Consider the following 13,456-nt stretch of genomic DNA (forward strand, 5'->3'; position numbering starts at 1 on the left):
TATCTGTGCGCGGCGATGCTCCCTCCCGCCGGCCCCATTTATTATTGCTCTTTTCCATCTTTTCGAAGCGCGGGGCTTCCTTACGAGCCAGAGATGAGCACCGGATCGCCAGCCCACGGCCGGAGCTGCAATCCAGCGTGCGGCAGCGGTGCCCTGGGCTGCCAGCCCCTCGCACCGATGGGTGCACGGCCCTCCGGGGAAGGATGGGGAGCTCTGCGCTGAAGGGGGCAGACAAAGCGCTCTCATGGCGCCCCTTCCCCGCGTTAGGCGGGGACATCACCCCGGTGCCGGCGAGCCGCGGGCTGTGGCGCAGCGCGGCCCCGAGGGGCGGGCGGGACGGGCTCGGCTCCGGCTGCGGCTCCGCTCGGCAGCGCCGCGGGGGCGGGCGGGGAGGCGGGGAGGGGAAATCCCCAGGATCCCCGGCCCCCTCCCCCCGAGCGGGGACACCGCGTTAGTCACCGGGACCCTCCCCCGGCGCTCGGCTCCGCCGCCCCGCGCCGCGCCCTCACAGCGCGGCAGCCGCGGCGTTCGAGGCATGGCGGGGCCGGGGCCGCGCCCGGCCGGGCTCTGCGCGGGGCCCCGGCGCTCCGGCCCCGGCGGCCTGAGGCGGCCCCGCTGCCCCCGGGCGTGAGAGGCGGCGAAAGGCTGCGGGAGCGCCGGACCCACCATGCGGGAGCTGGCGATCGAGATCGGCATACGGGCGCTGCTCTTCGGGGTCTTCGTGTGAGTAGCGCCGGGCGGCGGGCAGCGGAGGCACCGCGGCAACTTTGCCCCGGTGCTGGGTGACCAGCGAGTGCCGCTCGCAGGGCGGGCAGGGCGGGATGGAGGCGCTGGGCTCGCCCGGTGGGCTCCGGCTATGCCTCGGGATGCCCGAGCTGCCGCCGGTGCCCTCTCTGGGATGCTCGGGGGTGGAATATTTCGCCCAGGTGAGTCTTTGAGGGAACTCTCGCAGCCCCGGGGTTTTGCCGAAGAGCCGAGTGGAATTTTTCTTGGAGAAGCTGCTGTTTGTGGGAGAAGCGTGCAGAAAGCGACCAGCCAGAACAACGCAGCCCCAATGTGCTGGCGGGTTGGTTGCGGTCTGTGGGGCAAAGTCGCTCCTGGCGGGGCTGTGGATGGCTCCAACAGCTGGTTCTGGCAGCAGCGGCAGCCCCGGGGCCGGGGAGCTGCAGCGCCGGTGCCGGGGCTGAGCAAGGACCGCGGGCTGAGCGGGAGGTGGAACGTGTGAGAAAGGGTTTGGGAAAGGGTTTCCTCCTTTCAGAGGTTGGGAAAGTCATGAAAATCTGGCTGTTGAAAGATGTGCAGCTATCGTTGCAGGACCATTCTTTCCCTCAGCCCTTTTTTAGCAGAAAGCAGTTATGCATCCTTTTGCTTTGTGTATTTCAGCCCTTTCTTTCATGCAGTTTGTGTTCTGCGTGCATTTGAACAATGAAAAGTTGCACTCTGTAACAGTTTGCATTTCCATTGCTAATGTTTAAAGATGAGTGTTCTGAGTCTTTGTGGTCTCTCAGGAGTATCACCGAACCGGGATCAGATTCTTCTGTTTGCTCGTTCGTTTTCCTGAGGATGGATGCTGTTGGTCACAGGTGCAGGCAGTGTAGGACATCTGTTAAGCTGTGATATTGACTTAGACCCGGTGAAACCGAATGCTTTGATGAGTCCTTTCTGAACCTCTCATGGTTAATTAATAACTTGCCCAATTTACTGGTGTTTGATTTTTTCCCTCTGTGCTCATTTCTCTTGAATATTGATGCAAATCTTTTGATTTGCAACAAAACCCTGTGAGGTGCCTTTGATATCTGTCAGTTCAGTTGCATCTCACTTTGAAAGTAGACCTGTTCCTGTCAGCAGAACTCCTTTCTGGATACGTGGAGCTACAGGGTGAGCAAAGACCTCAGAGGCTGATGCTACATCAGAACCTTTCAATTCTTTATAGTTGTGTGTGTAATTCACCACCTGCACCACCCCTGTAGGAGATCTCTCCATGTAGCTTATTACTATGATATGGAAATCATGAGCCATCATAATCAGTCATTTCTTGGTTGTGCTTCTCTTCTGTCTTTATCTCCTCTCTAGAACATTCCATTATTTTCACCACTCTTTTTGCCTTGGTTCCAAAATCCTCTGAGGGGGGGAAGAAAAAGCTCTTGGTAGAGTCACCATAATGGCAAATTAAAAAATGGAAGAATTAAAAAATGGAAAAAAAAATGGAAGAATTTTTCACACAGCTCAGCTCCTGCCTCATTGGGATTCTGGGGAATAATTCTGGTATTTCAATAAGACATTCAGAGCCTTCATTGACATCTGAAAGTGATGTGCATGGTAGTGTTCCAAATTCAGGCCAGTGTTTAGTTTCATGAAGAGCTGCACTTTATTTCCTGATAATGGTTGCAAGAATACAGTCTCTAGGTAGACCAAAGGAAGAGCTTTCCTATTCAGACAATATTAGCACAGAAGTGATCTTTTGCTATTGCAATAGTATTCAGTAGTTCTCTCAGTTTTCTAAAGTGGCAATTACTTGCATTTTGAAACTTTTATGTTGCAGAGGTTCAAGCACTCTGTTTCCTGAGGTTTTACAGACAGCCAGTGCAGAGGTTTTTATGGAGCATTGAGTTCAGTGGAGTATCTTTTCAGGAGTGAGCATTCACTGGTGAATTTGGAAGCCCTGGGACTGGAATCCAGGCAGCAGCAACTTGAGCTCTGCTGCAGAAGAGATTTCTAGGAATGGAAAGTCTGTACAGGTTCCACCTCCCTTGGAGAGGAGTGCCATTAACAGAAATGAGTTGAGGCTGGGTCTGAGCTCATCTCCGTGCTGAGTGCCAGGAAATGAGGAACTGGACAGAAGAGAAGGAGCTCTTTCTGAAAAGGTCTTGATGGCTTTGTGTCATTACCAGCCCTTGCAGTGTCAGAAACCTGACCTTGAAGGGAATGGTTCCACAGCTATTTGGGAGCTCTGAACCATCTGTGCCTCCCAGATGTCTTTAGGCTTCAACCCAACAGTTCATGTCACTCACAGCAATAGACTGGCATATTTTGTACCGCAGAATGCAGAAGAAAAAGGTGCACATTCCACTCTGGAGCTTTGCTTGGTAATAAATGTCATTTCATAAAAATGGAGGTGTAAAAACTTCTGTTGATGATTGCTGAAATTGAATGTATTGCCAATTTGAAAGTATTTTAGATCAAGAACAGCCATGTTTTCTATGTTTAAGACTGGCAATTTTTTTTTCCTCCAGTTGCCATAATTATCAACGTCAGTCATTCCATCAAAGGCAGAAACCTGTACTGGTTATATAAGATCCCTTCTATCCTGCAGATGGGCACCCTTAGATGCAATGCACATTTTTGGTAGTTGAGTATTGATTTGGTTGAATTCAGCAGCCATTTAGGGAGGGTAATGCTAACAACTGACTCAGTTCTAGGTGTTGTGTTCATGGCAATTGCTGAGAGCTCACTTAGCAATTAAAGACTGGATTAAGTATTGAAATTTAGCAACTCAAGCTTCTCTGCCTTTAGAGAGATCTGTGCTAAAGGGCATTTTAGCCCTCAGGATTTAGTGGTATTGAAGGAGGGATTAGTTAGAAGAGATTTATTAGAAGGACTATGTCTGCCTGAAATTGAGAAGCAGGAGTTAAAAAAAAAAAGACAACAAACCCAAACTCCAAACAACAGAGTCAAAACCCAAAACCAAATGGTTGCAGTATTTCTATGACTTGGAGCATCTTAAAATGCCTGATTAATGCTAAAACATGTTAAAAATGACCAAACTTCCATCTCCGTGTGTGCAGTGGCATTTGTCACTTACAGGTTACTTGAAGAAAGCAAATTGTTTTGCTTGACTTGGTTTTATTCAGATAAGCCAATTACAAAAGGATTTGTGAGCAAGTCTGATAGTTTTACACAGGAGTGCTGCCCTTAAAACAAATGTCCTAAAATGAGTTCACTGAGTGGTAGCTCAGAGTGAGCCTGAGGGGTGTCTTTATTTCTTAGTGTTCTGTTTTAGGTGTTTCCTATGAGGAAAACTTTTTGCACCTGCTTCAGAAGTTTTAGAAGACCATGCTGTTTCCTCCTGGCAGGGAGAGAGGATTTGTGTTGTGTGTGTTGTTGTATATTTAACCCAAGGACTTGTCAACAGCACGTCACTGATGTTTAGAGAGCTAATTGATTAAAAAGGCAAAGTCTTTCAAGGATTGCTTCATCAAACCTCGAGCTCTTCAGTGCATGTGATGTGATTAAAATATAAATGCCATTTGGAGTAATTGGATATCTTCCCCACAGCAGAGTCTCATTAGCAGCCTCCCTTGGGAATAAATGTTTATCTGCAGGCTAATATACAGATATATATTGCACATGTGTGAGTTTCCAGCACTGAGTAATGCTGACATCCTTTGTGTGTGTGCCATGTTCAGTTTCTGGTGTAAGTAAATAAAAGCTGTTTCTGTGCCTCTTGTGTTTCTTACAAGTTTACAGTATTAATATTTTAATCAAGTTATGAATATGCATGAAATAACTTGGTGTGCAAAGCTCTTTCAAGTAGCTTTCACTGTTGTCTTCTGGATATCCTGCACGTGTTGCCTTTATAAATGATACTGTGTATTGTCTTGTTAACACAGACAGAAAATCAATTACCCGAGGAAATTCTACAATGCTGCACTTTTGCATTGCTCTTCTCCCAGACTGGGTTTGCCTTTTATCTCTCCTGTGGATGGGAGTTTTGGAGGATAGACTGATCTGAAAATTGTGACTCTTAGGTGGCAAAAGCAAGATGGTATTGAGAAGAAATCACCAGAATGAGACAGTGTGATTTATTTTCTCATTCTGACTCAAATGCTGCGAATTTACACAAATCAGTTGGACCAAGAAGCCAAAGCACCCCTTAAGCCTTGGCTCTCTAGTGAATGTTTCAAAGTAGGTATTTGGCCACTTGTTAGTGGTTTTGTGCCCTCTGTTCTCATTTTGAATATTCCATAATTCTGACTTTGTTTGGAACCTGATCTTTGGCTTCTGATCCTCACAGTCTTGGGCTTAATTTCTGTGTATCCTAATTTCTCATCAAGAAAACAAGGGTAATCCTTCTCACCCTATCCTTCAGTTAATTGATAAATTCTTTGTCATGAGGTAGCCAAACACATTGAACAGTCTTGGAGCTTTTTCAGTGTTAGTTTCACAAACAGTAATGACAACAGATGAAAACATCAATATGCTTGCTAGCCTGCTTAAAAAATAGCTGCACTGTCGTAAACTGTAATTTACATGTGATTAAAGTGAGTGAAAGACTTGTTTAGTGGTGCAGGTTGAAGTCTAATACACTGAGTAGGGTTAATGAAGAGGTAAGGGCAAGACCTGCTGTAGAAAAGAGCTTTTCTGGTGCTTGGGATCTGAGAGCACCTATCAGAGGTTGCATATTGAGCAGCAGACTTGTTCCAGTGCTCAGCAGAGTCAATCACACCTTTGAAGGGATGGGAGAGCTGGAATGGAGCTCCTGTAACTCCCTGAGATACCACAAAGTAAGCTGAATTTTAACTTTGCTCTGTGTCCTGGTTAGGTTACTGTGAAAACAAAATGCCCTAAATACCAAGGATAGCTGGTGTCATAGGAGGCACAGAACGAAATGACAATATTCATACCCTGCCCTGGCTATGAATTACCAGGGAGCTCACAGGGATACTTGGTGCTGTTTTGGGTTTTATGGCCAGGTTTTGGTGGGAAGGGGGCCTGCAGGGGTGGCTGTGATGATCTGATCTCAGTCTGCATTCCCCACCCCCTGTACCGCTGCAGGGAGGAGGGAGAAAAAATTCCATGTTAAGCCTGGGGAGAAGGGTGGGAAGCTGTTTTAAGGATTAGGTTTTATTTTCTCATTTTCCTGCTGCGATTAGACTAGTTTCTTTCAGTCAGGTCTGTTTTTCCATGACAGAAACTGCTGAGTGATCTCTGTCTGTTCTCACCTGGACCCAGGTGCCTTTCAGTGAATTTTGTCTCCCCCATCCAGCTGAGGAAGGAGCATCCACTCAGTGCCATCCTGCTGTTCAGCTGCTTGGTGTTTCAGCTAGCTGAATGTTCTGATTCCATTGTTCTGTATTTTATTTATTGGAAGAGGGTAGGATTTTGCTGACTTTGGTAGCAGTTATTCAGTAGAAATTGTACCTACTTGTCTTTTTGTGCAGACTCTGGTCTGAGCAAAAGACAAATTGATTTTACAGACTGTTGTATCAATACTTCTAGATTGTGGAGCTGAATTATTTCATTTGTCTTCCCTGAGTCTGGGGGAAAGAGGGAGTGAAAGGATGGGAAGGGGATTTAATGGCAGGAATTCTAATTGTCCTGCTAATAGGATGGGATTTACAGTTGACCTCCATGGCTAAACTCACAGCTGAATACATGCTAAAAGAGGATGTTATTGTAAATGCCAAAGCATCTGCTCCAGATTTTTTGAGGAGTAAATGGTGACTTTGTGTCTCTTGTTGAATCTTGTTGTTGAATCTCATTTACTCACAGGCTTTGGCACTTTGTGTTTATTTGCTTCTAGCCTGATTGAGGATGTTTTACAGGGAGAATGCCACTGATAGGGTTCCTGGGGGGGAAATTTTTCTTTAATGAATTGATTCTTGTACTTTGATCTAAGCACAGTCAAGACAGGGCACAACTGTGATTCTTATGGGAAAGAACTTAATAAAAATTACAGTCTTACTGCTGAGAATGTACTCATATCTGGCACCGTAAATCAAGATCTTTATGGTCTCCCAATCTGTCAGTGACGTTGAAAAGGCAGTACTTGGAAAGAGCTGGCAGAATTATTGATGCTAAAAATGAATTAAGGATAATATTTCGTGTGTCTTGTAACTTTTTTTGTGTAGAGAGGACTGTGCTGGTACTGACCAGGGGATGCCTGAGTGCTGCATTATCATTAGCAGGAGGAGTGAGGGAGGGACAGAGACAACTGAGAGGGGGAGCTTTTGTCACAGAGAGAAACTCAGCATAGTTGTGAGTTTACCCCAACTTTCACTTCGGCTCCAGACATAATCAATGGTGTGTGACATGCAGATATGAAAAAAAAGGAAAAAAAAGAAACTACCAGACTCAGCTCCATCAATTTGCTGTGAAGCTGTGTAGTTGTGCAGGGAGCTGTGGAGAGTTTGACTGAAAACAGTTTGAGATGTAATCAAAATAAGCATTAAAAACGTCAAGAGGAAAATTTTGACTGTCTGCAGTGTGTTTGGGTTCATTATTCAGGCATGTGCTTAGTTAATATAAGCCTGTAATATGAATTCTGTTTTTCACTTTAGGATGATGTACAGCTGCCAGCTTTGACACTTCTAATGACTCCAGAACTCATTATTTTATTTTCCTCTACTTTCTCCTTCCCAGCCGCACATTAAAATGGCTTTTGTAGAATGTCTTGTATCATAGGGTATATTTATAAGTGTAAAGGATAGAAGCAACAACTAATACCATAAATAATTTTATTAGTAAATAAAATAAGAGATAATGCAATGAAAGCAGGAGCCAATAGTTTTCACTTGGCTGATGTTGGTTGTTTCTATTTAAATTTATTATTTCTATTTAAATTTAAATTTATTATTTCTATTTAAATTTAAATTGGTTATTTCTGTTTCTATTTACAACTACCACTGTTGATTATTTGTGGTACATTTCTGGATGGCCTGAAGAGTTGCACCTTGACAATAATCAGCAGCTCTGATATCCTTGCCTCGTTTTCCAAGGGCAGCACTGCTCCATGTGAGCAGGGATCACAAGGACTGAATGGCTCTTTCACACCAGGAGCAGCTAAATGCCAAAGCAAAGTTGTTTTTGTTTCAGAATGGTTTATTTTATACTCTGCTGACCAGAAAGCAAAGCTGCAAAGATCACTTTTAATATGAGGTCAAGGAAAGTTGTGAAAATTAAAACCAAGTCAAAATACATGACTTAGACTCATTTGGCAGTAGTTTTTTTCATGGTTCAGTATAGTCACTCCTGTCTCCTGCTCTTCTGATCAAAGCTGCAGTGCTGCATGCCCAGCTGTTCCCTCTTTGTTCCTTCCACTTCCAAATATCCCACTCCTGTGAGGAAGATATGATGGTGAAGATGCTGTATTGAAGCTAATTAAGTACTTTAAGGCCTGGAAACCCATTTCAATCCCATGGAATGGGAGTTTTCTAGATTCACAATAGTGCTGCTCAGTGATTTTTAGCTCTACTTGCTCTCAAAGGCTCAGCCTCTAACAAGGAGAATCATGGACTGGAAGTTTTTGGAATCTTTCAGGTGCACAAGAACAACTTCCTAGCTATGTTAACCTCTTGTTCTTGTGCTGTTCATGCATGCTCAGGTAATCCTTTCCTTTTCCTCTGTGTCACAGGATGGAAATTTTTTACTTAGAGAGTTCAAATGCCAGGAGCTGAGAAAACAGGGACAATATAATTGAAGTGCAAAGAAACCCAACATTAGGTTCTAAATTCCTCTCCAGGCTGTTCTTTCTTTTTCAGCATTATGAAAAGATTGTTGGTTTGCTCTTTCATATTATGTATTCTAAGTATATATCTCATTTATACATGACTTCATAAGCTGCAGGACTCCTTTTGTGAGCCTGTATTGTTTTTAGTTTGAGATCTGAGCTTTTAAGTGAGCCCAGGCTCCACGCTGTTGCCTCCTTGTTGGCTGCAAGGAGGAGAGGCCCTTCAGCTTTGGAAGAAGTTCTACCCTGATATAAATCTGTAAAATCAGTGGGTATGTCAGGCAAATCTGGGAAACCTATTACTAAGGCTGAAGGAAAATACTGGAAACTCTCCTTTTTTAGCACTTCAGGGAAATATGGCAGCTGTGGTAATATGTGTGTGTTTTAAAAATCTCATCAGAACTTATTTTCCTTCTTTTCTTAATCAAAATTATTTCTTGTATATCTGAAGGGCTAATGGAGGCATATGTACTAATTAAATGTCACACTGCAATTGCTAGCTAATTTAAAGTATACAGAAATATTTTCCACCAAGTCATACTGATTCATCTGAAGCCAAAGCTACCCCCCAGAACCATTCCTCTAAGTGCCAGTGACATTAAACAAAAACCCCAAAAACATTGCCAGTGCCCTTTGTCTTTATCAGTCCCAGTAAAGCTCTATATGGGGATTTCAAATTGTTAATCAGGTTTAAACACTGCTCTATATGGGGTTTTCAAATTGTTAATCAGGTGTAAACACTGCATGGCATTGTACTGGGAAATAAAAAGTTTTTAGCTTTTAAAAAGGGATAATTTATTGGTACTGGTGTTTCTGTGTCAGGGTGAGTGTACAGTACTTAATTTGTTTTAGTGCAGTTAAAAATTATATTTACAGTAAGATGTTTCCATAAAAGTCTGTGAGGAACCAATAAAACATTAGGTCTGTTCTGATGGGAACACCTCTTGCATTCAGTACCTATTGCAATATAACTTAGGTTATATATTTAAAATTAACTCTTTCCTTTTGGCTTCTCTGGAGAAGTGAAAGCTGTTGCTGGGAGTTTGTCAGCAGTGCACACTTGGCATGTGTAGGTAATAAAGTCCAGGTAATCAACAAACTGCAGAATTCAGAGTTACTTTGATCCTGATACTGGAATGGTTTGCCCAACCTTGCTTTGTAAAACCATTCAGGAAACACCAGATCTTTTGGCAGTGTTGTGCCTCAACTGCAGAGAACATTTCTATCAAAGTAGAGTTTATGTTATTGAAGGTATATTTTTAATTCATGCCAGCTTCTTCCTTGCTCATCATTCATTATTGAGTCTTGGCCAGGTATATTGTAACCCTTCTTGATGGCTGAGGAGCTGTGGATTTCCCAAATTACTTTAGATAATAAATGGCTCAGATCTCTTTGCTTGTCCTAACCTCTGAGCTGACACAAAGCTATCTCATCATGCTGATATACAGAGGCAGCAGCATTTCAGAGTCTGAATTGCTCCAGCTCCTTGGAGAGCATAATCATGGTGATAAACCACAGGCTTTGGCTCTTATCTCCCCTCATCCCTCTCCCCTCTCCTTCTATTTTGTTAATTTTATGTGCCAGCCACAGAACTTTTCAAGCTTTTCATATTTTGTCAGGTTTTGCAGGAATTTGTAAAATAACCTCCAAGAAGTTATGGTTTTCTTCTTTTCTTTTTTTTTTTTTTTTTCCCATAACATTATTTGTAGGCAGAAAACAAACCTAGGTTTTCTCATGAAAACAAAAAAAATATTCTCATGAATAACTGAGAATCAGTTATTCTCTCCAGGTACATCAAATAACATGCCATGAATGCTTTCTCCACTATTAGTGTGTTTCAGAAAGGGTAAACTGAAGTCTTGAATTCCAATGTGAGCCAAGGTACTGTGAACAGTGCTCAGTGCTGATGCAAACTCTGGGCTCTCTCTCTCTCTCAGCCTGGATCACTTGTGGGAAGCCCCTAAAGCAAATCCTGAGTTATGAATTGTGCATATCCTCTGTAATTAGGGCAACTATTGCCAACTTCAGCCTCACTGACACTGCTCACAGCCTTGCAGAACAGCTGATTGCACAATTTAACATGGCAGGCGCACCAGACAAGCTCTTACTACTAGCTGTGAGACCCAGTTTGGGGAATACTAGAGGAAATATCCATGTAGAAACATGGAAAATGGAGTTCCAAGAGTCCCAGTTAACCTGTGGTTTTGGGAGAGGCAGCAGTGTTTGCTCACACAGAGTTCTGCAGGCGGGGAATGGTGGTCAGAGCCAGATTTATTCCCCACAAGCCCCCAGAGGTGATTTATAAGAGAAGCTGATGAACATCTGCAATCTTTTTGTTGTTTGCCCCAGTGGGGACAGGCAGACAGAGCCATTTGAGGATAAAATCTGCTCATCAACAGATGAAGTTTAGAAAAGAGGAGGGGCATTCATGAGGTGTCTGGGATGAAAGTCTGGGTGTCACAAGTTTCTTTCATTCTCTCCTGGTGCTTTGCCATCCCGTTTGTGCTGCTCTGTCCTCTCAGTTACTGTCATACAGTATTTGGGACAAGATTTGTCTGTGAGAGGAAAAGTGAAAGGCAAGAACCCCCAATTTCCTCCTCCTCCTGCCAACCTACCAACCCCTCTTTAGCAGATCTCAGGGCCAGGCAGAAATTTAAACTTTGCTGCGTGGTTCATGGAGTTGAGGGCCAAGCAGTGGTGGAAACAAGAAGGTGAGGTGCCAAAGAATATCCTGCTGCTGCTTATGGGGGATGAAAACCACTGTGGAAACTCAGGTCAAAACCTCTATGAAGATATTTATGCTCTGTTTGATTCCTTCACTATCAGTGAATGGTTTCATAAAAAGATAACCCCAAGTTATTATTCCATAACATCACAAAACTGCTTTTAGTGAGCTGTTACCTGGCTCTGGCTGTGATGTGGTGCTGGCAGGAAATGATCCTAAAGGGCTGCACGCTGTGAAATGGAAATGAAGTTAATGTGCCTCGAAGACCTGGAAAAGAGCAGCGTTTTTACTCAGTGTGGAGCTGTAAGCAGCAGTGCTGGCATGGCCAAAGCAACCCCAGGGACTGGGGCACCTGTTGCTCACTGATGTTTTTAATGGAGTTTGGGCTCTTCTTTCCCTTGGGTTGCTTTGAAAGTCACAGTGAAAGGCTCTCGAAGTTAATGGAAGTGCTTTTATGCCTTAAAGACATGTCATGAGGCTGAAGTGTTTGAAATCTTGCTTGCTAAGCTGTTAAAAATGTTGGGTGAATATGTAAAAAGGAAGAAAAAAAGGCCAAAACGCTAAGATTAAATTTTTCTGTACTAAAACAAAGGAAGGTTTTTTTGCCCACCAGGGCAAAGTGCCAAGGGACACTTCCATGACTGAGGTTTGGGCCATACCACAAAAGGATCAAAACCAGTTTTCTCTGTCCAAGGCCGGCGCTCATTTCTCATCACATCTAGTCCTTTAACCAGGCTTGAGCTGACTTTTGAATAGTGATAGACTGCACTTTGTTTGGGACAAAGGAACATAAATCCAAGTGTCAGGCAGCTTAGAAGCCAGTATGTCCTCATGATTGTTTAATGGAGTACAAAGGGAATTGCCTTCCAGCTAGTGAAATCTCATATCCACTCACCCATTGGTGATGCTTCAAAAAAGAAGAGAATTGTTCTCTTATGAGTCTTGGCATAAAAATTTAATTAGCAGTTGAGCTCTTTGGGAAGATTAAAAAAAAAAAAGTTATTTCTTTTTTTACAGTCTCTTTCCTTTAACTGTTTACTTTCTATTTCTGTATTGTTCACAGAGACATCTGCTGCCTTCTGCAGCTATTTATTTTCTCCTTCAACAGTGATTCTGAAATTATTTTGCCCAGTTTCAGAAGACTTTTTTGTTTGTTTGTTTTCTGGTGGTTTTTTTTACATTATGTTGCACTAAATTTGAACACAGTTTTGGGAAGATATTCAGAACACAAGTCAAATAAGTAGATAAAAACGTAATCAGACTTAATATATAGTGGATACAAAACTGCTGCTGTTGCATAAAATAGTAATAATTACAGTTATTGATAGATTTGTTGAAATTACTCATTCTTTATATGAGTACAGATGAGTATATATTAATCAAAAAAATCAATTCTCATCTGAAATCAGATACTTTTAATGTTATTTATTACATTTTCATCTCTTTAGCACATGTTATTTTGTTCTTAAAGGTATCAAATCTTATGACAGTATGTATCTGCAATGTCCCAGCATGTTTCCTGTGAGAACTGAGTTTGATTTTTTAAAAATTCCTCAGATTTAAACAAAAATAATTTCAGTTTTCTTACATCATGAGGGGCAGGAGACAAAAGATCAAGAAGAGCCCCAAACCTTTAACTCTGTTGGCATTTGTTCATAATGTCAAATGTCTTAACGTGAAATTAATTACATTTCTGATCCAATGTGACAAATTTTCCAGGAGTGCACTGGTGCACGGATGTGCCATGATCACCTTGAAGCACAGATATTTGTGTGTGCTTTGGTCTCTGCAGTTACCAGAAATACTCCAAATAATGTACTTCAGGACTCTGTCTTAGCTGAAATTTGGAACCAAACCTGCTTGCATTGTCATGGAGTTGACCTTTATTTTTCTAGCTGAAATCTAGAAAACGAATTTTTCATATGGGTGATATGGAACTGTCCTTCTTTAGAAATGTTTCCTATTTTCATGTCTTGCACAAGCCATTGTCTTTTAAACTTTAAAAAAAAGGCTTCGTTTTCAGTTTGAAAACACTGAAACAAATTGTTTTGACACTTCTGAAGTTCACCTTCCTTGGGACAGCAGGCTCAGACTCTGGGCTGGAGAAGCTGAGTACAACAGTCAATATTCCCCTTGCAAAACCAGACTCCTTAAGCTCCCAGAACAATCTTGTTGTCCATGTAGGCCAGGATAGGAAACAGAAATACTGTTGCAAGTGACAAGGCTGTGTTTGACCTTCTTTGCTCCTTAAATTTGGTTGTTTTCCTCTAGGAAAGTAGCAC

The 13,456-nt window shown here is 42.8% G+C and overlaps 1 protein-coding gene across 1 annotated transcript in view; it reads left to right on the forward strand.

Moving 5' to 3' along the window:
- The first annotated feature begins 463 nt into the window (after positions 1-463).
- The window catches only part of PLPP4 (phospholipid phosphatase 4), a 47,175-nt gene continuing 34,182 nt past the window's right edge, over positions 464-13,456 (forward strand). The window contains exon 1 of the mRNA XM_038141042.1: positions 464-723. Within this exon, the coding sequence (XP_037996970.1) occupies positions 668-723 (56 nt within the window). The 5' untranslated portion in view covers positions 464-667. The remainder of the gene's footprint in view (positions 724-13,456) is intronic.

Source organism: Motacilla alba, chromosome 6 (assembly GCF_015832195.1).
Source record: "Motacilla alba alba isolate MOTALB_02 chromosome 6, Motacilla_alba_V1.0_pri, whole genome shotgun sequence".
NCBI lineage: Eukaryota > Metazoa > Chordata > Aves > Passeriformes > Motacillidae > Motacilla > Motacilla alba.